Source organism: Eubalaena glacialis, chromosome 19, assembly GCF_028564815.1.
Source record: "Eubalaena glacialis isolate mEubGla1 chromosome 19, mEubGla1.1.hap2.+ XY, whole genome shotgun sequence".
Lineage (NCBI taxonomy): Eukaryota > Metazoa > Chordata > Mammalia > Artiodactyla > Balaenidae > Eubalaena > Eubalaena glacialis.
The window spans coordinates 7084026-7110682 of NC_083734.1; the positions used below are offsets into that span (position 1 = coordinate 7084026).

General features: G+C 48.6%; 1 protein-coding gene across 2 annotated transcripts in view; it reads right to left on the reverse strand.

Annotated features, from left to right (window-relative positions):
• SHISA6 (shisa family member 6) overlaps window positions 1-26657 on the reverse strand; it is a 252892-nt gene that overhangs the window by 215943 nt on the left and 10292 nt on the right. For both annotated transcript variants that reach the window (XM_061175324.1, XM_061175323.1), the window contains exon 2: window positions 12494-12654. In XM_061175324.1, the coding sequence (XP_061031307.1) occupies window positions 12494-12654 (161 nt within the window). The remainder of the gene's footprint in view (window positions 1-12493; window positions 12655-26657) is intronic.

Sequence of the window (26657 nt, forward strand, 5' to 3'; positions counted from 1 at the left end):
GAACGAAACCCAAGACCCTCACATGACCCGAGAAGCCCCACCGCTCTGACCTCCTCCACTACTGTATCTCCACCCTGGTTCTCTCCGCTCCAGCCACTCTGGTCTTTCCGTTCCCCAAACACACCTGGCAGCGCTCACCTCCACCCACCATATGGTCACACGTGGTTTGTTCTCTGTCATTCAGGTCGCTGCTTCAGTAATTCGACCAGTAATGGGGTCTCTTCTTCAAATCAGGCTTCTTCCCCCCAATCCCCATCACTGGCTACTCCTCTTTCCTGCCCTATTTCTCTCAAAGCGCTTACCATTATCTGATTTTGTGCTGTGTGTTTATGAGTTTCTTTTCTGTCTCCTCCGTCTGAATGTAAGTGCTGAGACTAGGGACTTGGCTTTGTTCCCTCCCACATCCCCGGTGCCTGACACCCAGTAAAGGACCAAAATTGTTTTTGTATGAACGAAGGGATCAGTGTACCTTGAGTCCCACCCTGACCTCCCCCTTTCCTTCCTCCCAAGTTGCTGCCAGGGGCTGTGTTCCTCATGCCTCCGCCTCTGTGCACCTCTCACCTTAGACCCTCACAAGCCTCCTCTGCAAGCGCCCTGGCAGGGTGCAACCTCGCCCCACCCCTAACCCCCATCATCATCCCAAATAAGCCACAGGGCACCTCCCCAGCAGGCACTCCCGCCCCTTCCCACATAACTCCTGCCCCTCCCAGGGACACAGCCCTTATGTTTAGAGAAGGAAAAAGAAGTCTCCTGCTCGGAGCAGCCTTCTCCAACAGGACAGAGTTCCGGTTCCTTCTGGCCTTTTCCCCAGTTCTTTAATCACCACTGCCTGTTTACAGAAAAGCCACAACCAACAGCTCCAAAGGAACTGATCACCCTTAAGCATCCCTGCCTTCCAGAAGCACCCTCCGCCACCCCGTTTAATCCTACCATCCTTCAAGGCACTCGCCCTAACCAGGCCTGCGAACCCTCTGAACACGTGGCTAGTTCTGGTGAGGCATCTGTATGGCTGGTTATCTTTTTACTGTACAGGCTGGTCTTTCTGCTCCCGAGTTTAAGCTCCCAAGGCAGGGGCTGTGTCTTATCCATCTCCTGGCTCAGTACATAGTGGGTGCTTCACATCTAGTGATGGGTGGCTGGATGCCACCTCCTCTTCCATCATTGGCCCTAAATATCCTTTACTGTGTGGGATGGACTTGGGGCTCCCTGGGGAAAAAGACCCCTAATGCCCGCTTGGATAGAGGCTTGGTTCCCCTTGCCGCCCTGGGAGCTCTCACCCTTTGCAACCCCAGCGCCCGGCTGTGCACCCACTCCCTCCGGTCCTTCGGTCATTGGTCCTGCCTGCCCAGTGCCCTCTTGCTCTCGTCCTCGCTGCGCTGTGCTCTGTCGGCCCTCGGTTTTGCCGACTCACCGAGGTCACTGTGAGTTCTAACCCTGTCCGTAGTGCTCCGGCCTTCCTTCTCCCCTGCACCTCCTCGCTTTGATAACAGCCAGAAATATTCTAAATCCTCCTGCTTCCTGGGCGTGGTGAGTAATTAGAGGGCCAGCTCAGCCAGCGGCCCTGCCCGCTCCCCGGCCATATGGTGAGATCGGGCTCCGTCCGGCCCCCGTGCAGGCTGCCTCCCCGGCCAGGCTGCCCGAGCTCGTGCAGCTCCCAGGCAGGACCAGGCCCTGGGGGCCCAAAGGATGTGTCGGGCACAGCTGGCTGGCCAGGGCAAGGGCAGCTTCTCGGACTCCCGCAGGCTCTGCTTCGGGGCACACCCCTTCTCAAGGCAACCCTGTGCTGGGAAAAGCCATCACCCAGCATCCCACCCAGGACCGGAACACAGCTCGGGACTCACTTTGCAAACGGCTTCAAACCGCGAAGTAGGAAGGAAACCTTCCGCTCACGACCAGCCTGGCACTGAAGATGGAATGGTGATGTGGCCGCATCTGGGCTCTGACCCCGGGGGTCACAGCATCCACAGAGGAAGACAAGTCAGTGTAGCCACTAACCAAGTGAGCTCAGGACCGGGCCGCCCGGGTCAGATCCACATCCGCCGCTGACAAGCCGGGGCCCAGGTACCGGCGGCCTCACTGCTCCCACCCCTGCAGCCCCCGTCTGCTGGGGCGTGGGAGGACCCACAGAGTCAGCCCTCAAATGCCAGCTACTCTTCCCAGTACATTCTCAGAAAGGGGAAACCTTAGAAGTTGCTAGGCCAGCGCCCCCAGCCCCCAGCTGAAAATGCCCAATGGCTCCCCCCGCCCCCCTGCTTAAAGCCTCCTGGGGCGAGTGCCCCGTTTGTGGCAAAAGGTGGTCTGTCCTGGAGCTGAGGGGCTGAGCAAACACGGCCTGCTCCGGCGCCCTCCCTGCCAGCCCAAGTCCATGCACCAGGCAGCCAGGGCCAGGTGTGGACCCACGGCCAGGGGACAGGCTCCACGGAGCTGCAGGGGCTCCCGGGGCCCTGTCTGCACCTCCAGTCAGTTGGACCTCAGGGCATGGGTTCTGGGGTCAGACTGCCCGCCTTCAGAGCCCAGACCAGCGCCTCCTGGTGGTGTGACTCTGGACAGGCTTCTGAAGCCCCGGATCCTCAGTCTCCCCATCCGCAAAGTGGGCCTGATCATAGGCTGCCTGCTCGGGTAACTACAAGATTTGAATAAGTCACCGCGTGGAAAGTTCTTTAAAAAGCACTGTCCGTTGTGAATATCTTTAAAGACCAGGGTTCTCCGGCGTCCTGGCAGCCGCCACCCTCCCCTGGGGCGCACAGGGCATGGGTGTCTACAGTAGGACACACTAAGAATACAAGCCGGCCACCTCCCTGGATCCGGATCCAAGGGTTTTTTTCAATGCAATTGGAAAACTGCTGTTTCCAGAGCTACCGACTGATTCTCTCTGTGTGTTGAGACCAAACAGAGGGTCAACTATACCCGCACGACTCTCTCACATGACCTGCTGCTCCCCACGTGGGACATATTGGTTCTTCTGACCCAAACACAAGATTTCTAATGCGCTGTTCACAGCTTGCGTGTGCCAGGTCCTGAGCTGGGCTGACAGTGGACGTGTCCTAGGGGGACCGCATAGGACAGAGGTCCAAACCAGGGCCAACGCCCTGCACCCACTCCCCCGACTCTGCAGTGACGGGCGCCCAGGGGAGGGGCTGACCCAGCCAGGAGTCAGGGGCCGTGAAAGGGAAGCCAAGACCTGGGAGACAAGGAGGAACAGGGAGGCTGAGAGTGGACATAAAGAATGTTCCAGACAGAGCAAAGAGCAGAGCATCGTGTGGAGCCTGGGAAGCAGAGAGAACTCGCCCCCTAGGAACCCAGTGGGTCTGGGTGGCCAGAGCTTTGGCTTTGGTGGAAGCGGGGTGGGAGGCCCATTCTAGCAGCAGAGCCCAGCAGAGCCTGCTTCCCGGACCCCCAGGGCCGCCTGCCGAGCTGCGGGGAAGGGGATGGAAGCCAGAGTGCCGGGGCGTGGGCGGGAGGAGCGGAAGCAGAGGCAGCGGGTGTAGACAACTGTTTTGCAAAGCTCAGCTGTCAAGCAGAGAAGCAGCAGGCGGGAGGGTGTGAAACGGAAAGAGGGCTCCCCGCCTGGGTTAAGGTCGGGGGAGCACACTGACACCTAGAGGAACTGAGCTGGTAGAGATGGGGGGGCGGGGGGGGCGGTCGTGGATCAAGGGAGCAGGTCGTCTAAGGACCAGAAGTAAACGGGATCTGAGACACAGTGGAAGGAGGAGATGCCATCAGCAGAGGTAACCTGGAGGTGTCCACACCCAGGGAGACATTTAGAACCTTGAGTCTGTCATTATGGGGGTGCTGGCCACCCCTCCTAGCAATGCATCACTTGTAATATAGAAAGCACGCTTTCTACATCATCACCTGGGTGGTAGATAAAACCACCAAAAAGGTCAAGCTTGAGGACCCTGGTCTCCGCCAGGACTTGGTAATTCATCAACCCTCTTTAGGCCATTGACTCCCCCACGGCATCCTGGGGAGGAATGTGTCCCTATTCACATGTCCCATGGAAGCAGAGGTCCCCTGGAAGGTGCCTGTGGCTTTCAGAGAGAAATTAAGAACTGGGGTCGACACACTATAGCCACGGGCCCAATCCGGCCCACCGTCTATTACTGTAAACAGCGTTTTACGGGAACACAGCGGTGCCCACTCTTTTACGTATCACTGTGGCACAATCGAGTAGTTGCAATGGAGGTCTTACGGCCGCAGAGTCTAAAACATTTACAATCTGGACCTTTTCAGAAAAAGTTCGCCAAGCCCTGCTGAGGAGCCCTGGACCAAGGTGTATCAGCTTGTCCAAGCTCAGGTGGGATGCGGGCCTTGGCTTGTCTGATTCTGAAACTCACAGGCTACTGCTGGATCTTGCCTTCTTTACCAGGAGGGTGTCTTCTTGCGGAAGAAGAAGTTAGAGAAAGTTCTCTCATTAACCCATCTTGCTATTAGAAATGCTAACTGGTCATCTATCCTGCTTCTCAACAGAGCCCACGTCCACTACTCGGCAACCAAGGGTTGTCTTATTAAACCAGACATCAGATCAGCATAGTTAAACAACATCCACACTCTACCCTGGCCTCCAAAACCCTGCGTGACTGGCCTGTGTCTACCCCTCTGTTCTCATCACACACCTGCCACTCCACCTGTGTCTGCTTTCTGTTCCTTGAACAGGCCAGGTCTGCTCATGCCTCAGGGCCTTTGCACGTGCTGGTCCCTCTGCCTAGAATGTTCTTCCTCCAGCTCTCTCCAAGGCTGGCTCCTCCTCATCAGCTGGGTACCAGCTCAAATGCCACCTCCTAGGACCAGACTATCAAAAGTGCCCAGGGCAGGGGGTGGCGGAGGCATGGAGTGGGAGGTTGGGGTTAGCAGATGCGAACTATCATATATAGGATGCATAAACCACAAGGTCCTACTGTAGAGCACAGGGAACTCGATTCCATATCCTGGGATAAACCATAATGGAAAAGAAGATGAAAAAGAATGTACATATGTGTATAACTGAAGCACTTTGCTGGACAGCAGAAGTCATCACAGCACTGGAAATCAACTGTACTTCAATCAAATAAAACTTGTTTTAAAAAGTGCCTTCCTCTCCCAGCCTTCCTCTGACACATCAGCTGCCCGCTTGTGTCCTGAGCATTTCGCACCCTCTGAAGTTATGTACTTGTTTACTTTATGTCTCCTCCGTTACAATGTAAGCTCCCCAAATGGCGAGGATTTTTGCTGAAGACTGAAACTTGAACTCAAGTAGACACTCCACACCCTTAACAGTTAAACCAGCCCTGACCCAAGTCAACGGGATGCAAAGCACAGATGTGACCCACATAGGTAATTTCACACTCCTTAGTCGTCACGTTAAAAAGATGAAAAGAAACAGATGAAATCAATTTCAATAATAGAATTCTATCTAACCTGATAAATCCAAAACATTATCATTTAAAATGTAATCAATATAAAAAATTATGGAGCTGTTTTACATTCTCTTTTTCACACCAACTCTGAAATCTTGTGAGGCTCTGAGACACATTTCAAGCACTCAACAGCCACATGTGGCCTGGTGCCCAACAGAGGAGACAGTGCAGTCTTAAAACAGTGTTTTCCTCTGTCAAATGCTGCCTGATCACTTTACATTAACACCCACTTAATCCCCACAGCAGCCCTAGGAGGGAAACACAATTATTAACCCCATTTTACAGACAGGCAAATAAAGACAGAGTCTGGATTCAAACCAGACAGTCTGGTTCCACAGTCTCTGCTTTTATCCACCACCTAAATTGCCTTTCATTCTTGGCTGAAGCCATGGATGAATCCAGTAACAGAAGAGGCCCCACAGCATACAGCCTGAAGCCCAGGCTTCGGTTCAAATCCTCCCCCTACCAATGACTATGGATGTGACCTTGGGCAAGTTCTCCTATCCCCCTGTCCTCAATCTTCCCATCTGTAAAATGGGAGTAGCAACAATAGCACTTCACAGAGCTGTGCTGATTCAACGATGCAATGTCGGTAACACACATACAATGGTACTTTGTATTAACTATATTATAAGCACCAATCAGTGTTACTCTGTTATCAGGCATTAGTGGTAGCTCTTCTCTCCTACCAGCCTTGACTCAGTGAACTTCCTGGGTTTTCTGGACCTTGCAAGGAGGCGATAGTAACAGCGACTGCCCCACATGGTTGCTGTGGTCAGTCTTCTATCACCTCCGGGCAGAGATCTGCTGGGACCAATGGCTGCAGGAACAGGGCATGGGGTAGAGGGAAGGAAGGTGATGTAACATCTGGGCAGAGAATAAGGAGACTCCACTTGGAAAAGGCCAATAGCAGTCCACGGGGACAGTGTCCAAACAACAGGTACAGTTTGAGGAAGAAATTACTGCCAAGAGAAAACTCAGGAGTGATGGAGGATGGCCAAGAGAGATGGAGAAGAGGCAGCTGAGGACAGAGAGGATGGTCAGGGTGATGATGGAGATGAAGATGGCTACCAAGCCCGGGCTCTGAGCCAAGCCAGGGCCGAGCACTTAAAACACGGGGGCCATTCCATCCAACTCTTTCAATGGCCCTGTGAGGAAGGTGCTAGTCATTCCCACTTCCCAGAGCCAAGAGTCACACCCAGGTCTGTCGAGCTGCACACAACACATTTCATCTCCAACACTGGAGCCCGGGTGTGGAGGCCTGGCCCGACCACCTCCCACCTGGGTGACCTCCGTGTGCCTCAGCTTCCTCCGAGGCCAAGGGCAGGTTTGGTCAGCTGATCTCACCATCCCCTTAGAGCCCTGAAGTCTCATGAGGCAATCAGCTCAGCCTCTTCTAGAATAAGACAGTCCTGTTCCCCTGGGGATGACTGAGTAAAGAAAAGTCCCATTGCCCATTAGGGGCTGAGGTTGACCAGAAGTTTCCCAGAGTTCAGGTACATGGTCCAGGCTGTCTGGCTTTACCTGCAGCCTTAAACCTGTTCCTGGGAAGATGAACTCAGAGCTACCTGAGCTTCCAAGACCTCTGTAAAGAAGTCTTTCTTGGGAGAGTGAACAGAATGGGCGGGGCCCCCGGGTGTCAGCCTCTCTTGAGCCCAGCCAGGGAAGCGAAGCTCCCAGCCTCTGGCCACACTGAGCCTTGGAGTCCTGGGTTGGCCCCAGATGGGAGGAAAGAAGCCATGGGGCTTGGGGAGAAGCCTGGGCACTGGAAACCAGGGCCTCCCAGCTCAGCTCTCCACTGGATGACCAGCCCACTAGGCTGTCAACGTGACCAACTCCTTGCTAATTTTGCAGAGAGGGCAGCAGAGGGGCACACAACCTTGACGAGAGCTCTGCAGCACTCAGGTAGGTTACTAACACCTACAGGCTGGCTCCTACATCCATCCAAGTGAAGGACCATCTTGTCATTCCCTGCAAATAGTCATTGAGCAATTACGATGATCTTCCAGGCAATGTTCTTGGATCTGAGATGCCACAGCGAATAAAAAGACAAAACCCTTGCTTACATGGAGCTTACATTCTGGTAGGGACAGAGAAAATAAACCAGTGAACTTACCAATATATGATGTTAGATGGCATAGGCGCTCGGAAGAAAATCAAGCAGGGGACAGGAGCGGATGAGGAGGTTAGGAAAGGTGGTACCTCCTGAGCATCAACTTTCACAGCACAATTATCTGGTGCTGGAAAGTTTCTGGCCACAAAACAGAGGGGGAAATACCCCGAGGCAAGAACACGCGCGGCGTGAGGAGGGTCTGGCGTCTGGATCGCAGAGAGAAAGGCAGAAGGTAATAGGAGCTGAGCTCAACAGAGCAGCAAGGGACCAGGCCATGCAGCGCTGTGACTGAGAGCCCCTCTGTCAACTGTCCAGCCTTCATTCTTGGTCTCCGCGAAGCTTGGAGTCATGCCCCTTGGCTCCCTTGGTCTGCTGTTAACGCACGCGGCTTTGACAGCAGGCAGATGACTGACGGCCCAGGTACACAACTCACAGTGGTGTGTAGCTGGGGCATAAGTACTTACTTCCTCCAGCAGACGCCACTCTTGATCATGGGGAGTTGGATATCAAGACTCTGGAAACTTAATACACGAAGTCATTGCTACAGCAAGGGGTGGGTACCCCACTCTCCCCCAGCTGCCCCAAGACAGGCTCTTTAGGAGTGAGTCAGGCCAGGTGAACACGCGAGGTCCCCACTCCTCCCCATCTATGAAGGTCACACAAGCCCACTGCGAGCCTCTGAGATCCCGGGCTCAGGCAACCTGCAACTGCAGACGTGATACGTTTCCTGATGCCTGGCTCCGCTTGGCCTGCTAATCAATTCTGATCGTCAGCACTTGGTATCCACCGGATTGGTTCTAGGAACTGCCACGGATACCAAGTTCCACAGATGCGCAACTCTTACAGTTAGCCCTCTGTATCTGCAGATTCCACATCCGAGGATTCAACCAACTGCGGACGGTAAACATAGTAAAGGATCCGAGGCTGGTTGAATCCGTGGATGGAGGGCCAACCATATTTCTACTGGTGCCTGCTTTTGCCCAGGTGTCCCCATTCATACCTGCAGACTGACCCCATCCCTCTCTCAGGTGAGCCCAAGCCCTCTGCTCCACCTGCCATGGAGAGGACTTAACCCTGCAGCCCACTCACCTGCACCAGCCAAGCTCTATCTTGTGGGTCTTGATGTGAACTCAAACTCCACAGTCCTCGAGGATGTTTGCCTTATTTGATAATCTCCCTCTAGCTCTGGTTCTCAGTTTGCTGAACAATGGAACCGTGTGGGAAGTTTTTGAAAAATGCTAATGCCTAGGTTCTACCCCAGACCAATTAAATCAGAATCTTTGGGACAAGGGCCAGGCATTAGTATTTTCAGAATATCCTACATCATTCCAATGTGCAGTCAGGGCTGAGGCTCGCTGTGCTAAAGGGATCTTCTTCAACTTTAATGTGTGTACAGATCACCTAAAGATCTTGTTAAAATGCAGATTCTGAATCAATAGGTCTGGGGAAGGGCCCAAGAGTCTGCATTTCTAACCAGCTCTCATGGCATGCAGTCACTACTGGTCCATGGACCACACTTTGAGTAGTGAGGGTCTAGAGGCAGCCAGATTTGCGGGGTGGGAGATGGAAATGGGCTTCACTGATTTTCTGGGTCCAAAGTAAATGTCCAGTATTGAAGCTCCTTTTAAAGTTGGAAAGGGACTTCTGGAAGAGTTAGGGTAAAGGGCTCTTATAGAAGGAAAGAGGAATTTTCTGCTAATGTGGAAATAGGAGATCCTATACCTAAGAAATGCTACAGTATCCACTATGTATTGTAAATAAAGTACCTAACAGACTACCCAGCACATAGTGGGTACCCCATACTCATGGTATCATAGTTTTTATTAAGACAGGACCCTCACTCCACTCCCTAAACCAAACAAAAAATATATATATTTTTTGTTTGTTTGGTTTAGGTTTGGTATGCTTTTGACTTGCAAGAGCCCCATAAAGCCCTACAAGGCAGGGGCCAAGCACAGAAGGCTTGGGGCCAGGGGCTTCCATCCCAGACACGACCTCACGGACCCTGCCTGGTCTAAGGATACCAATGCCTTTATTTCTCTCATTAATTTGATTTGTTTGCTGTTGAGTTGGGCAAAACTCCATAGCCCGGCCATGGCTAAAATTGAGGTTTGTTACATTAAGGACCTATTTTAAGTGCTCTCCTTGGTTTAACTTATAAAACAACTCCACACAGCAGGTACTTTTAGTATCAAGGGCAGATGAGGAAACTTAGAAAGACAAAGAAACTTGTCCAGGTCACATACATAGCATGTGACAGGGTCAGAAAACAAACTGAGAGGCATATGTCAGAGCCCATGTTTTTCCAGGGCTCCTCAAATTTTACTTGCTACGTGATCTCATGAAAATGCAGGTTCTCCTTCATTGGGTGAGATGGAGCCTGAGATTCTGCATTTCTCACAAACTGCTGATGTGGCTGGTCCTTGGACAGCATTTTGAGTAGCAAAACTACTCATATGCTATGATGCCTCCTGGGATTTCTGTCCTTAAGATCCCTCTACAAGACTCTTGCCACCATCCTCCTATGATCGGTGATCTGTGGATTTGACCAGTGGCAAAATCACAGTAAATCTCCACTTTGAACACCTATACAAAGTTCTGTTTAGACTTCTGCTCAAAATGCAGTCTTCTGTGGCAAAGGATCAGCTATTCGGAAAAGCAGCTGTGTCCATTACAAGCTGTAGACGTTGCAGATGGTTATGAAATTGCTTTTAAATATAAGTATCACCACTGAGAATGCTTTCTGGGCCAGGGAACAATTCCCATCTCTAAAAGCCAAGTAAAGAGTTCCAATTTGAGAAATACACAGGAGGGATTTCTCAAAACATAGGAGTGAATCATTTAACTTTAAGCTTCTCTTCTCAGATTAACAGAGGAGAGGATGTATATAGGAACCAAAAGAAATGACAAATCTTCCCTCCCAGTGAAAGGCATTTAAGGGCAAATCTACACCGTCCACTTAATCAGTCTGGACTCAGTGGCTGGGAACTAGCTGGTTTGTGAATAAGACAGAGAAAATCGGAAGAGAGAGGGATGAAGGTAAACTCCCAGGGGTACTTTGGATACCAGAGTGACCTGAAGTTCCAGAATCACAGACAACATTCTGGAGGAGCCTGACTTCAAAACATTAGTTAGAATGGCACCTTTCTGCAATTTCCACAGCCCAGTGATTCCCAAACTCTGCTCCATATTAAAATCACCTCCTGCTCAGGCCACGCCCCCACCTCCTGCTCAGGCCACGCCCCCACATCAATTAAACTATGATCTCTGGGGGTGGGGCCCAGGTACCCTTAATTTTTAAAGCTCCCCAGGTGATTCCAATGTGCAGCCAAGTTTGAGAACTACTGGCACAACCTTTCAGTGTCTTCATTCATAAAATAAAGGAATCCATCTGGACGAGTGGTTCTTTATTCTGTCTTGCATGTTAGAATCACTTTCAAGTGATTTTTTAAAATACTGCTGCCAGCAGCATCCCTAGAAATTCTTGTTAATTTGTGGCGCCCAGGCACCAGCATCATCAGCATTTTTAAGAGCTTCCCCAGGTGATTCTACTATGCAGGAGGGAGATAACTACTGGTCTCAGGGTTTTTGCTAAAACTAAAACATCTATGATATTCAGGCTAAAAATGCATCTTAGACTTTTTGAAAAGGTGGATCTCTCATCCTTACTTTTAAATCAGGGATTTTGAACTTCAGAAGGGTCTACGAATCCCCTTAAATCCTATGCAAAATGTTGGATGGATATATATATTCATATGTATATATTTGGGGGAGGCAAATGTCCTTAACTTTTATCAGAGTCTCAAATGACTTAACTCTTATTACCTTAAAGGCAAGTATGTGATTTCTGATTTAATAAATTTAAGAAAATTAAAGAATGAATGGAAAACCAATTTGGTTTCAACAGCACATCTGCTAGTTTGAATTTGGGACACATCTATTGCCACCTAGTGGCTGCATATCTTTATTGCAGGTTTAGTTCAGACCATATAGCCCATCCTTTGAAAAGCTATAGGGTGACAGATGTGAAGATTTCACATCCAAGTATCAAAGCAGAAGCTGTGTCTGAGACTGGGGTTAGTAGTAGACTGTCTGGTAATGCTCACAGTTAGAGATGAGCTCCCCACCTGCACTTATAAGGAGACCATCCACTCAGATACTTTGGATTCATGTCCCAAACTGGATTAGGACACGAGGGTTTCTAGACCTGACCGTTGTTACCTACATGCCTCAGTTTGACTGCCGGCTTGCTTTCTTACCAACCATATGTGTTTGGGAAAATTACTGAGCCTTTCTGTTCCACATATAAAAAGAAGATAATACAAGCACTTCTAAGATGGCTGTGAAAAATAAGTAAGACAATACACGTAAAATGTTCAGCATAACCCTTGGCACAGCGCAAGATCCCAATAAATCTGAGGTTATGTTATTTATCGTTATTTCCTTGCTTTTTTTATTGTTCCATATGGGTTACAGTAAAGACCAAGTAAAAGAGCAAAAGGTATATTGCTGACACACGGCAACTCATCATATATCCAGAGAATCCACAGATCACAGAAAAGGGTAACCCTACAACACAGACATAATCCTTACCCTCAGGAAGTGCCCTTTGAGATTCCGACAGTTCATCCGTCTCTACATCTGAGTGCAGCCACTTCTTGTCAGATATCTACCTTCCCACCACGTGAGCAAGAGGGTGACCATACTCCACCACCAAGGCTACCACAAGCTCCTTTCAGGGAAGAGGATTACGCAGACACTCACTAAATCACAGACGCCCTAAACCAACAGCTCTGCTCCAGCCTGGACACTCACTGGCGGCAGTCTCCCACGCCACTCTCTCCGCAGGGGAACGGTCCCCAGACTCTTCCACAAGCCACCTGCCCAGGGCTCCAGGACCGGCTCCTGCCCAGCTGAAGCAGAAACACCACTGAAACTTCTCACCAGCCTCAGCAAAGATGCAAGGTGATCAGCTCTCACTTACCTGGAGTCTGCTTGGCCGTGCGCACGGGAGTGTAGTGGTTTTTGGAGGATGATCTGACCGGCGTGTTCTCTTTGGGAGAGCTATCGATAGCCGAGATAGCTTCTCTTTCACAGTGTGCTATGGGGATTGGTCCCTGTTGTCTTAAGATGTCAGCCAGAGCCCTGAAAGAGGAGGAGACCACACAGTGAGATTCACCGAGCTGGTGAGTGCAACCGCAAAGGAACCTGGGCTACTTTCATCGGCCCTTTGATGGACGGAGACCCAGTATTCAGTTACAGTCACAGCATCATCTGGTGCTGGTCTCAGTGAGGATACAGGGGAGAGGCTGCCATGCCTGGGGGTATAGGCACTAAAAGGCTGTGATTAAGGTTTCCTTCTTTCATTCATTTCACACCAATCAACTCTGAGCCCTTTCAAAACGCTGGCTCCCCAAATAAGCCCGTATGCCAGGCAGATACGACAGCAACTGGCCCGTGGAATGCCACTGCAGTGAAGGGCGGCCACCACTGGCCTCAAGTTCAGCGGCAGGTGATTAATATCGGGGGGGCCAACTTCCCCATGGAAAGACACACACCAAGGAGCATGTACTCTGCACGGGTGACCCAAAGAAGTACAAAACAGAGCTCCCCTTGTCAAAGAAAGGTGTGATTTAGCTGCAAAGACAGGACATACAGATAAAATGATAAATATCAGAACGCAGACAGTGAATGCAGCTGAAGCTTAGAGGAAGAAGCAATCACAAACACAGGGAGGAAGGAGAGATGCACAGAGATGCTGCTGTAGCTGGAGAGGTCCATGCCCTCTGCAAGGGACCCAGGTACCCCGAGAGCAGCTTTTATTCACCCAACGCCTCTCTTCAACAGCCAAACATATGTTTACTGAGGACTCAGCATGCATTAGTCACAGCAGAGACAGAGATAAAGAGAACACAATTCCTGCCCTCTAGGGGCTCAGCATTTAGGGGAAATCGCTCCCCGACCTGATTTGGAACAGGACTCCCTCTGTGGGTGGGACAGGTGATACCACTGCCAGTGGGAAACAGAGACATGCAGGTATGTTCTGAGGAGCCACAAGGGACCACCATCGGACATTGTCATTTCAGGGCCAGGTGCCCTGTTCTGAGTGCACGAGCCAGGAGGAACTCTTAACATCTACCTGGGTCCCTGAGGGGTGGGCGAGGCACCATGCCCCAGGCCTCTCCTGGCCAGCCCGGCCCACCTGAGACCTGGCTACACCCAGCCCACTCGGAGCCTTCACTCCACTGGAATTCCAGCTCCCTGAACTCTGCCTCCGTCGAAAAGTGACAACCAACCGCAGCAGTTTAAAACGTGTCTGGGAGTGGATTGTTTCCTTTCATTATGCCGCCCCTGACATGTTGAACCTTCCTGAGAGAGGAGCATCAAGCTGGTAATCATATCATTTAGTGGCATTTATATAGCAATTTCAGATTTTCCAAATGCTTTCCTCGCACTGGCTTTCTTTTTTCTCAGGCTCTAAGGGAAAAGGCAGACACACGCCACCATCCCATTCACTTCTGTGGACCAAGAAGTGAGGGAGGGGAAGACAGAACCTCACTAGTTTGGTAAAGGAAGTCCAGGCAGACCTGGGGCCTGGGAATAAGAAAAAACATTGCCCTACCAAATCAAGAGATTTGGGTTCTAATCCCAGCTCTGCCACTGATGAGCCGTAAATCTTTGAGCAGATTTGTTAACCTCTGAAGTCAAAATTTAATCTTTTTATCCCCCATCAGCAAAACAAAGGGTTTAAACTAACATGACCTCTAAGATCCCTTTTAATTCCAAAATGTGATCAATATTTTATATATTTTTTAACCACACATCCACGCACGTTACCTTGATTCCTTCACCCTTCTGTTTATCAAAGGCACTTTCCTACCATCTTTCTATGGTAAGGAAACAGTGACTTAAAAGTTATAACAGAGGGCTTCCCTGGTGGCACAGTGGTTAAGAGTCCGCCTGCTGATGCAGGGTACACGGGTTCGAGCCCTGGTTCAGGAAGATCCCACATGCCGCGGAGCAACGAAGCCCATGCGCCACAACTACTGAGCCTGCGCTCTAGAGCACGCAAGCCACAACTACTGAAGCCCACGCGCCTAGAGCCCATGCTCCGCAAGAGAATCCACCGCAGTGAGAAGCCCATGCACCACAACAAAGACCCAACGCAGCCAAAAATAAAAAATAAAAATAAATAAAAATTTTTAAAAAAAGTTATAACAGAAATACAGACCAATGGAATCAAATTGAAGAGTCCAGAAATAAACCCATACATCTACGTTCAACTGATTTTTAACAAGGGTGTCATGATCATGGGGGAAGAAGTTTCTTCAACAAATGGATATCCACATGCAAAAGAATAAAGTTGGACCCTTACCTCACACTATATATAACAATTAACTCAAAATGGATCATAGACCTAAATATTTAGAGCTAAAACTATAAACTCTTAGAAGAAAATTGAGAAGTAAATCTTTGTGACCTCGGATTTGGCAATGGTTTCTTAGATATGACACCAAAAGCACAAGGAATGAAAGAAAAAAACAGGTAAGCTAGGCTTCATCAAAACTAAAAACATTTCTGCATCAGAGCAGCATGAAGAAAATGAAAGACACCCACAGAATGGGAGAAAATATTTGCAAACCATATTTCTGCTAAGAGATTTGCATCCAGAATATATAAAGAACTCTTACAATTCAACAATAAAAAACAAACAACCCAATTTTAAAATGGACAAGATGTAATCAGACATTTCTCCAGAAAAGGTATACGTGAAAAGTAGCTCAACATCACTAGTCATCAGGAAAATACAAATCGAAAACACAATGAGATAACCCTTTACACCCACCAGGATAGCTATAACCAAAAAGAAAATACCAAATGTTGGCAAGGACGTGGAGAAATTGGAGCTTTTATAAACTACTGGTGGGAATGTGAAACGGTGCAGACCCTTTGGTAAACAGCCTGGCAGTTCCTCAAAATATTAAACAGAGTTACTATATGGCCTAGCAATTAAAATACTCCTAGGTATATGCCCAACAGAAATGAAAACATATGCCTACACAAAACTTGTATATGAAAGTTCATAGCAGCTTTATCTTTTTTTTACAGAGCCCCATTCAAGTTGGTTTGTGCATATTTTATTTTATTTATTTATTATAATAATCAATGAAATGTTTTATTTCTATTTTTTATTTTATTTTTTGCCCACACTGCATGGCTTGCAGGATCCTAGGTCGCCGACCAGGGATTGAACCCGGAGCCCAAGCAATGAAAGCGCTGAGTCCCAACCACTGGACTGCCAGGGAATTCTCCATAGCAGCATTATTAACAACAGCCAAAAGGTGGAAATAACCCAAATGTCCATCAACTGAAGAATGGATAAACAAAACGTAGCGTATTCACACAATGTATTATTATTTAGCCTTAAAAAAGCAATGATGTTCTGATATGTGCTACAACATGAATGGACCTTGAAAACAACATGCTAAGTGAAAGAATCCAGTCATGAAAGACCACATGTTATGATTCTATGTATATAAAATACCCAGATTAGGCAGAGCCACAGCAACAGAAAGTAGATTGGTGGTTACCAGGGGCTGGGGGAGGGGAAAATGAAGAATGATTGCTAATAGGTACAGGTTTTCTCTTGGGGATGATGAAAAAGTTCTAAAATCAGCTAGCGGTGATAGTTGGACAACTCTGTGAATGTATAAAAATCACTGAATTGGACAATTTAAAATTTAAGGATGAATTTTATGGTAGGTGAATCATAGCTCGATAAAGCTGCTATTACAAAAAGAAAGCTTATATTCTTTTTCTTGCCTCTCACGTTCTTACAAAGACCTCTCAGGTATCTACGAAAGAAAACGGAGTCATGTGGTTAAGACCACGCTTTTGGAAGGTCAGTACTAAATCTACATCAACGACAATGATTTTGCCCCTCAGGGGGACAGTTGACAATGGCTGGAGACATTTGTGGTTGTCACACAACTGGGGAGGGAAGTGCTATTGGCAACTGGTGGGTAGAGGCCAGGGGTGCTGCTAAACATCCTACAATGCACAGGACAGCCCCCTACAGCAAAGAATTATCCCACCCAAAATGCCGATAGTGGCGAGGTTGAGAAACTCAGATCTGCATCTACGTAGCACTACGTGAAGTGGGTCTTTGATTAATGCTCAGTGCAATCTAGTTCCAGAGATGCGTACCAAGGTCGGACACTAGGCTGGGCTCTGGGACAACTGGGGCTGAAGACACTGAGATGAACATTTGAAGTCAGGGGATCTTGCGTGTCTGGGCCATCAAGTGTATCCCCGGGTCTTGGCACATTGCTCAGCCATTATTCAAAGAGAGAAAGGATGGCCAACAAACACGTGAAAAGATGCTCAACATCACTAATTATCAGAGAAATGCAATTCAAAACTACAATGAGGTATCACCTCACACTGGTCAGAATGGCCATCATCAAAAAATCCACAAACAATAAATGCTGGAGAGGGTGTGGAGAAAAGGGAACCCTCCTACACTGTTGGTGGGAATGTAAATTGGTGCAGCCACTATGGAGAACAGTATGGAGGTTCCTTAAAAAACTAAAAATAGAACTACCATATGATCCAGCAATCCCACTCCCGAGCATATACCCAGAGAAAAATATAATTCAGAAAGACACATGCACCCCAATGTTCATTGCAGGACTATTTACAATAGCCAGGACATGGAAGCAACCTAAATGTCCATCAACAGAGGAATGGACAAAGAAGATGTGGTACATATATACAATGGAATATTAGTCAGCTATAGAAAGGAACGAAGTTGGATCATTTGTAGGGATGCGGATGGACCTAGAGACTGCCATACACAGTGAAGTCAGTCAGAAAGAGAAAAACAAATATCATGTATTAACGCATATATGTGGAATCTAGAAAAATGGTATAGATGATCTTATTTGCAGAGCAGAAATAGAGACACAGACGTGGAGACCAAACGTATGGATACCAAGGGGGAAGTGGTGGTGGGAGGAACTGGGAGACCGGGATTGACACATATACACTACTGATGCTATGAGTAAAATTAGATAACTAATGAGAACCTACTGTATAGCACAGGGAACTCTATGCTCTGTGGTGACCTAAATGGGAAGGAAAAGAGGGGATATATGTATAGGTATAACTGATTCACTTTGCTGTACAGTAGAAACTAACACAACATTGTAAATCAAGTATACTTCAATAAAAATTAATTTAAAAGGAAAAAAAAAAACAAAGAGAGAAAGGAGTGAAGATCATCCTTGTCCCAGCTGTGTAGGGCTTTCATCCCTTCTGTCCATATGGACAGTGTAAATGGCAAACTCACAGCAGATTCGCTCCAGGCTTATTGGCCAAGGAGGACCCAGCAGAGAAGAGATTTTCAAACTGAGATCAGCATTCCCAGGATGGGGGGGCCTGGGAGAAGGGGACTCTTGGCGCCCATCTCCTGAGAAGCCCTGCAGGATGCAGGCCCTGAGGGATGAAATGTAAGAGGGAAGACACCTCTTTGGAGACCGTCAGGCTCCCCAGAGCATCTCTGCTTGCTTCTGGCTTGCTGCTGGTGAATGAGTTTTAACTGGGTTACAGCCAAGCTGTCTCCTCCTAAAGGTAATGACTTGTATGGTACCCTCTCCAAGTGCCCCGTTGGCAGGGCTGAGCTGGGCTGCACAGCCAAAGGGGATGGATGTGCTGAAGATTCAGGCTAGCTGGGGGCAGGGACCCTGCCCTGTGTGGTCCCAACGAGGAGGACAGTAGCCAGGGATGTGATCCTGGCCTCCTGAGCACCATCCTCCGAGAGCCCCCTTTTCCCAGTGCCCTCTGGCAGCCAGAAAGGTGGCCCTCGTTCCCAGATGGTGCTGGGTCCCCCTCTTTCAGCTCACACACCCTTCCCTCAGCCCCTCAGCTCGGTGACCTCCCTCCTCGCTCCCATTCCTCTCCACCTTCCATCCCCGTCTCTCCAGGGTGCTGGATAGGTATTATTCTAATTCTGAAATGTGCGATCCCGGTCTCACCTAATTAATTTGGAGACGCCGGAGGAAATGGGTTAAGGCCTGAGCTACTTTCTCACCGTAGGAAAGAAAATTGGTCATTGAGGAAGCGGAAAGCAGATTTTGTGAGAGAATGGCTGCAGCTCTCGGGGTCAAAGAAAGGGACAGAGACCCCTTTGGGGTCGGAAGTGGGGGGAGAGAGAGGGACAGGCAGTGACAAACCGAGAGAAAGGGAGCGACAGAGGGACAGAGGTGGACACAGAAGGAGAGGGAAAGGAAACAAGGGGAGGGAAGAGATGGACAGAAAGGGAGCCAAACAGATGGGAAGGGAGTCAGAGACTCAGAGCCAAAGAGAGGCTGAGGGAGAGATGCAGAGATGATAGAGTAAAGAGAGATACAGACCATGAGACAGAGTGGGGGGAGACAGAATCAGAGGGTCACAGATAGACAGGCAGACAGAGCCAGAGAGAAAATGGGACACAGAGAAACTCAGAGAAAGAATGAGATTCAGAAGGTGAGCGATGGGGAGATGGGATCAGAGAGACCTTCCCAGGGAAAGAGCATCTGGGGGTGAGAGACAGAGACAGGCCAGTGAGGAGTGAGGCTGGTTCCCAGCCAAGGGCAGCCCCGCGCCCCCCTGCCCCCGTGCCCACTACAGAAGTCTAATTTAAGAACTTGAAGAATCTGGTTCTTTGTCTTGCTCATCCCAATCCCCCAATCTCCCCCTCCCCCAGAGCCACTTTGCTGCAATATCTGGATATAGGAAACAAAGGAATGCTTTTTGCCTGAATTATCTACCTAATTGCCTTGGTTCGCTGCACATGGATTCCTTGGCTTTCGTGGGTGTGTGGCGAGCAGGGGAGAGTTAATTAATTGGGCAGCAAATCTGAACAGGGAAAACAGTCATTCTGATCACTCAAGCCAGGAAATTTTTGCGTTCTTCAGGACTCGTTGCTTGTAATATTAACCATCTGCAAAATTGAGATCCCATCTTACATATGGATAGCACTGAACAGGTTCTAAGGGCTTTACCTGCCTTGTCCGGCGTGGCGGCCGTACTAAACCTGGGACCTTTGCAGCTATGGTTACCCCAATTTTAAACACGAAACTGAGGCTCAGACTAATTCTAGGATGAGAACATGATGGAACCAAAATTTCAACCCAGGGCTTCTGGCTGGAGTCCTGATGCCCTCCTGCTCAGTGGGACTGCCTTTTATATACATCTCACTTTCCTAGGGATTGTCAGCTTGAATGAGTCCTCTCAGTCTCTCCAGCTGGGTCTGCTAATTTAGCAAATGCCAGTTAATATTCGGGCGTGGAGAAACAATTAGTCAATGAGTGGTTCAGGTCAAGACCAATTATTTATTCGCTTAACACCTTGGTTAATGTTGTCAGTGGTCCCAAGGAATGAAAGTGTGTTTGAATTTCCCTAAGTGTTGAGTTATTGCAATTCCTGTAGGGACCAAGCCTGGTCAACATTTTGATGTGTTGCCACCTGTATTCAAGACATGAAATCTTTCTTAAAATGGCAAATGATTCCCTTAACATGAGAAAAATAAACAAAACCTTGGTAATAACTTTGCTTCATAGTCTTGCCAGCTTGGGAAATTAAGGGCTATAATTTATTGAGCCATTACTATGTGCCAAACAGAGTGCTAAACTCTTTCATGCATTATCTTATATAATCCTCAAAATGATCCTATACAGTAGGTGCTATCAGTAGCCATATTTTACTGATGAGAAAACTAAGACTTTGAGAGGTTAGATATCTTGTCTGAGGTCACAGAGCTGGTAAGCAGTAAACCCAGATTTCAAACATAAGTAGGTTACGCTACAGAGGCTGACTTTATACCACTGAATTATCCATTCACCCATTTGTCCATCCATCCATCCATCCATCCATCCATTCATCCATCAATCTATCCATCTATCCAACACCCCATCCATCCATCCATCCATTAATCCATCCATCTATCCAACACCCCATCCATCCATCCATCCATCCATCTTTCCTTCCAATCCTCCATCCACTTAATCACATTTATTTTTTCACCTACTGTGTTCCTGCAGTGGTCTCTGAACAGTAGATAACAGAGCATGTTTAATCCTTAGTAGAAAAATCTACCCAGACAGAACTCAGTGGTCACCCAACTGCCCTTTTCTATTCACCTTAGTGAGTCATGACCACCAACAGCTATGAAAGTTTTTACATTGTTTTAGCAGGCAACCTTCTATCAAATGAAATTCTGAGTAGAACACCAATATACTTCATTAGACTCCTGCTCTGCATGAGGCCAGAGTAAGAGCCAGAGCCCTACTCTACCAAGTTCTTACCCTCCATTCAGCAGTCCCTGGACTTCATGCAGCTTCCAAGTTTGAAAACAAATGTGGCAAAAGAGTGCCAGATAAAAACTTGGAATTGTTTTGTCCCAATCTTCACTCCTAGAGCAGGGGGTAAAACTTAGGTTCCCCCCAAATTAAGTGGGGAAGCTAGGAACCCTAGTTTATTGATAAGTCTTTTTGAGCTCAATTAACATGCTGTCCATGAAGACACCATGAATATCTCTGCTCACTGAAATGGAACAAATGGAAACCAGCCTTCTGCCTCTGCCATGTCTCTGGATCTGAGAGCCACATAAATGCCACGGAAGGGAGGAAATCAGTTCAGCCAGTGTTCAGTAAGTTTTTCTGTGCCAAGAGCAAGGCAAACTGCATAGTTAAGACCCCCTAGTCAGGACCCTTCTCTTTTCTGGAGCAGCAGGAAACAAATTTATGCTGTTGGATGGGTACGATAAAAGGCCAAACAGATGAACCATTCCATGAACAAACTATTCTGGTTAATGTTTCTATTCCTAAGGACTAATGAGAACACTCTTGTTTTTGAAGAATTTTCTAAAAGCGTTCCTGCCTAATTAAGTAGCATATACTGAATATAATTACTTTAAAAAAAAAAAAGCAAAGTTCTTCTATGAGAGGGCCACCAACCTAATCTTTAGTTCTCTTCACAGAGAAAACTCAATAAAATATAGACAAATCTAGGAAATGGAATCCTATAAAAACTGGAGAATGAAGCCTGGAAGATTCTGACAGCTACTTCTGTGGTATTTCTCCTAAAAGTAGAGTGTAGACATTCTACTCCAGTTAAATAAAATATTCTGGTTATGAGAGTCCCGGATGACTGAGCTTTTACTCGACTCTGCCACTCTGGGAACAGCTAGAGGCCTCTTTACCCTCAGCCTCATCCTTATCTACTGGGCAGTCGGGGTGCTTTTATTCTCTGAAACATGCACTCCGGACAATTGAAGTGAATATATTTTTAATAAATACGGACCGAGGAGAATGGCTTAATTTAGTTCTCCTTTTTTCTGGTTCTCTTACAGTCCACTTGAAAAACACAGCTGCCGGCTTTGTATGTGCACAAGACCGCTCTCCACATACACAGAGGCTCCGAATGGATGGGGAGAATCTCCTTTGTTGTGATAACAATGTTCGTGCATCTGCACCCAGCCGTTCTGCAGGTCTGAGTTGTCCCCGGCACAATCGGAATTCATCATGGCCAATACACACGGCCGAACTTAGCAAGGGAAAGCTCGGCCTGCCTGCTTTGTTTTTCAGGCCAGCAAGGCAAGTCATTGCATCCCAATGAGCGCCTGACCTGGAGCTGTCCCTCGATGACGCACCGCAGCTAGGTACAGGGTCGACGTGCATCCCCTGGGACCCCAATTCATCCCTAACGGCATCTCCTCCACACACGCCACTCCTTGCCTCGTGAATCATGTGAAAATGTACCCAGGCCTGGGAAATTCGGTAGCATCTACACCAAGCCTAGACTTTTTCAGAAATATCTGGCCTGTTTGAGCATGAATCAAAGATCTGGACGTGTCAAGGCCAGCTACCGTCTGGACCTGGGAAAACAAAACTGCTACCGAGACTTGTTAGCAGGGTCACTTGGGCAGCCAGGAGATCGATGAGTTAATAAATATACCTACTGCTGCTCTTACTGTTGATACCCTTGGTGTCGTTTTCCTGATTTGCTATAGACACAGACGTAAATCTATAGGAGAGGCAAAATGAAGGCGGTATTGCCCACTGGCTAAACACAGGGATTCTGGAGCCACAGTACCTGGGTCAGAATTCCGGCCACTTAGGATATTGGTGATCGTTAGGCAGCTACTTAAGTGCCCTGTGGTTCTGTGTCCTTGTTGAAAAAAATAAGGCCAAAATAATAAGGCCAAAAATAACGTCTACCTCTTAGGGTTATTACGAGGATTAAATGAGTTCATATTTGTAGAGCACTTAGAACAGAACCTGGCACCTCGTAAGCACTAAACATTCGATTAATAAATCAATCCAAATACAGCCTCCCCATGTCTAGAGGCTCAGCCAACAGAACCACAACGAAAGTCCATGCGTACAGGTGCAAGAGGGGAGTCTTGGCGGGCTGACTCAACAACGCCAGACGGCAAAACTCCTGGTGTGGCAAGGGAGCCACATGGCACGGCTGTGGCTACGGGTCATCCTGGAAGGGACCACCTACATCCCATACTTTCCACTCAGGCCTAAGGTCAGAAATGCATCTGGTCACACACCAGCTTTTGCTAAACCCTGAACTTGGACTCTGCAAGCCAAGTGCAAAGAGAGTATCTATTTGTTCTTTCCTGTGAGGCCATCACAAATCGTGCTTCCGCTACCAGGCAAGGAAACTTCGATATAAAAAGCACAGGGATTCACGTCATGAGCAAAACAAATCAGGATCCTGTTGGGGTATTAAAAGGGCAAATGGGTCAAATGGGCCGGGGCAACATTTTCTGCAAAAGACTCAGTTATTTTTTTTCTTCCTTCTGCCTACCTCCCTTTTTCTTTCTTTTCTTTCAATTTTTTTTTTCTTCCTTCTATTAAAAAAATTATAAACATCATTGTCATTTCCAAGTTCAAGTACCTTCCCATCAATGCCACTATTGAAAGGGTGGGGTTGCCCAGGTGGGCAGACCTCATGCCAGGGAAGTCAATATTGGCTTCCCATGAGAATTAACTGGAATTGCGTCCTAACGATAGAATGGACCACGTCCAGGGGGATGGGGAGCCCCAGCTCTAGATGCAGCTGGCGCCCAGCGGGAGAGGCATGAAAGCACCTCATCAGCCCCTTTCACCCAAGAGAGTCTATGAGTTTAAGATGCTAAAGACAAGCATTCCCGTGAGGCCACGTGGAGACAGCATTCTTATGTGAATGGAATGTTGGAGGAAAATGCATTTTCTTCTGCACCCCAGGGCTGTTGCATCTCAAAGGACAGACGTAGACTCTTCGTTCCTGAATTTCCCAGGTGTGCGGAGATCAGAATGGGCCGGAGATGAACACACCTCCACAACTTGATAGCCCCCAACCCACAGCAGGGCCAACAGGCCAGAGGGGGCCGAGGGACTCACCCCAGGTCATGGACACAGGAAGTGACAGAAGTTGCCATTAGCCTGCCTCCTATCTCAGGAAGTGCTCTAAGGCAGGGAAAGATGGATGACGACCTCCAAGAGTGAGGGAAAGGGGGCTTTGCTAGGGGTCCCTCGAGAGCCACAAAAGCAGGCAAAGGAAGGGAGGTCCATGTCCTCTTCCATAAGGGTGCATCTAAGTACATCCTATCTTGTCCTACAGTGGTGTTGGGACAGCGATGCAGGAACAGGCAATACGGAAAGAACGGAGGGAGGAAAGACAGAGATCTCCGTCCTCTTATCCCCCAGAGAGAGCGCCAGACGTCCTAAGTCTGCCTTCAGGACCCTAACCTCTTGTGCCCATCTGGTCACCCTGTGGCAAGATGGAATGAGGGGCGCCCTGGGTGGTGGCATCATCCATCACAGAATTCTCAAAGCCAAAAGCGAGAGAGTTTCTGGATTCCAGAAACTCAGGGAAGTACAAAAAATAAACAAGTAACAAGAAGAGGGGAAATAAGCGGGAGCCCCCAGAGGGAATTCAAGAGGGAATTCGAAGCAGCCTACAGGCAAGCATCACCAAATTCAGCAGAAATGGGGGCAGGCTAATCCCAGTCAATAAAACAGACAAGGAAATTATAAAATGCTTTAAAGGAAATGCATTTTTACTGCTTCCTGGGCCACTGCAGGATTACAAACTAGGCTAAAAAAAAACATTGATCTTTGGAGAGCTACTTTATTGAACAGATAAGAATGATTTGTAATTAGCATGCCAATTGTCTACAGAAGAGCCTGCTTGAAAACAGTCTGTCTTTCTGCCTGGCGGATGCGCCCTGCACAATCTCTGCAGTCTTGTCTGAGCTATTAATCTGTTCATCACAGCTTTTTATCCGAGAGAGAAAAGAAAAGCAACTTTGCTGAGGTCCAATTTGGATAAATTTTGAATTAGCAGAGTCTGAATTGATGCAGTTTAATGAAGTTACAGCAGGACAAGTTCAAGAAGGAGAAAGGGAGGAAGCTAGGAAAGGAAAAAACTCAACAGAAGAGGAATCAAAAGAAGGACAGATGGAGAAAGAGGCAGCAGCGGACAAAGACACCGAAAGGAACAAAGAGAAACATTTTAATGATGTGACTGAAGAGAGAGAGAGAGAGAAGCCACAGATCCTCTGCTAAAAGCCAGGTTCTCTTCACAAATGCTCAGAGTGGGTGAGCAGCTGGCTGCTGAGGACCTGAGAACAGAAAAGCTGCGTGATTTCTCACAGCACGAAGAGCCTTCGGAGCCACCGGGATAGCATTCCTGGGAAAGCTCAGGCAAATTTCTCAGGATGCAGTAAAGAGTCAGAGGGGGTCCAAGAGGGAGGGTGGAAACCAGATTCTTCCAAAAGTTCTGGAGCAGCCTCAGCACTTGGGCTGGGCCTCGTGCCTGGTCATTTCAGGAGGTGGGTTAACACGAGCCCACCCCCAGCTGCCCAGACATCGGGGTGACTGAGGCCAGAGTCCCTACTAATAGGATCCGAGGCCGATCCGAGGGCTGGAGGAGAAAAGCTCTCCCGGCAACAACTTCTTTGCTATGATGGGGTTCAGACCCCTCCGTGCCCCTGGATGACGGCAGGCGTCTGTATCCCAGGACCTCAGAAGCGGGGGGATGGATGGATTCTGGACATGCGCCGGCTTCTCCTCGCCCCGGCACGCATTCTCAGGGTTCAAATCCCTCCTCGCTGGAGCTGCAGGATGGAGGAAGAGGGAAGGGTTGCCTGTCTGGGTGTGAAGCATCCTTCCCAGAAGACGACATTTGGCTCAGGGAACTGAGACTCTGTCCAGAGGACAGATGTCCTAAGTAATGAGACTTTAATGCCGGAGCTAATGGGAACAGTACACGAGACCACATGCCAAAAAAGCGAGGAAGAACGAGAGTGCTTGTGAAGCCTGCAGAAAGCAGCGACTCCTCTCCCAAACACGAGGGAACAGGGCCAAGCTCGTAGCCACCCAGAGCCCGGCTGGAACCCAGCCTCCACAGGTCCCGAGATGGGGACGGCGGCTCTGGACAAGGGTTCTCCTGCCCCTCTGACCAGGGTGGGGCTGAAAACAATGCTCAGGACCCCCACGTTCCCACACCCACCTCGATCCGACGGTCAGGGACCCCTGCACTGGAGCTGCAGACCCCGGGGCGTGAGCCCCGCCAGGGACCACCACCGTGGCCGTGGCCGTGACCACCAACAGCCGCCAACAGCTGGAGCTGGAGAGCAAAACCCAGGGCTCCTTCCCTGTCACAGTCTTTTCAAGACAGAAGGCTTGAGGGCCCGCGAAGCAGAGAAACACGGGGAAAGATTGAGGAATGAGGAAGCAGGGCACGGAGAATTCAGACCAGCCGGCAAAGAGCAGAGACGCAGGAGTGAGCTGGCCGGAATCCCGGGGCTCGCACGCACTGGGCTTGAGGTTATAAACGGGGCAGGGAGGGGGGGCTGTGATAAATGGGGCTGTTGTGAGCCACCCGTCTCTCCATAATTAAAACTGGGCATGCAACAGACACATGAAAGAATGCTCAACATCATTAATCATTAGAGAAATGCAAATCAAAACTACAATGAGATATCATCTCACACCGGTCAGATTGGCCATCATCAAAAAATCTAGAAACAGTAAATGCTGGAGAGGGTGTGGAGAAAAGGGAACACTCTTGCACTGTTGGTGGGAATGTAAATTGATACAGCCACTATG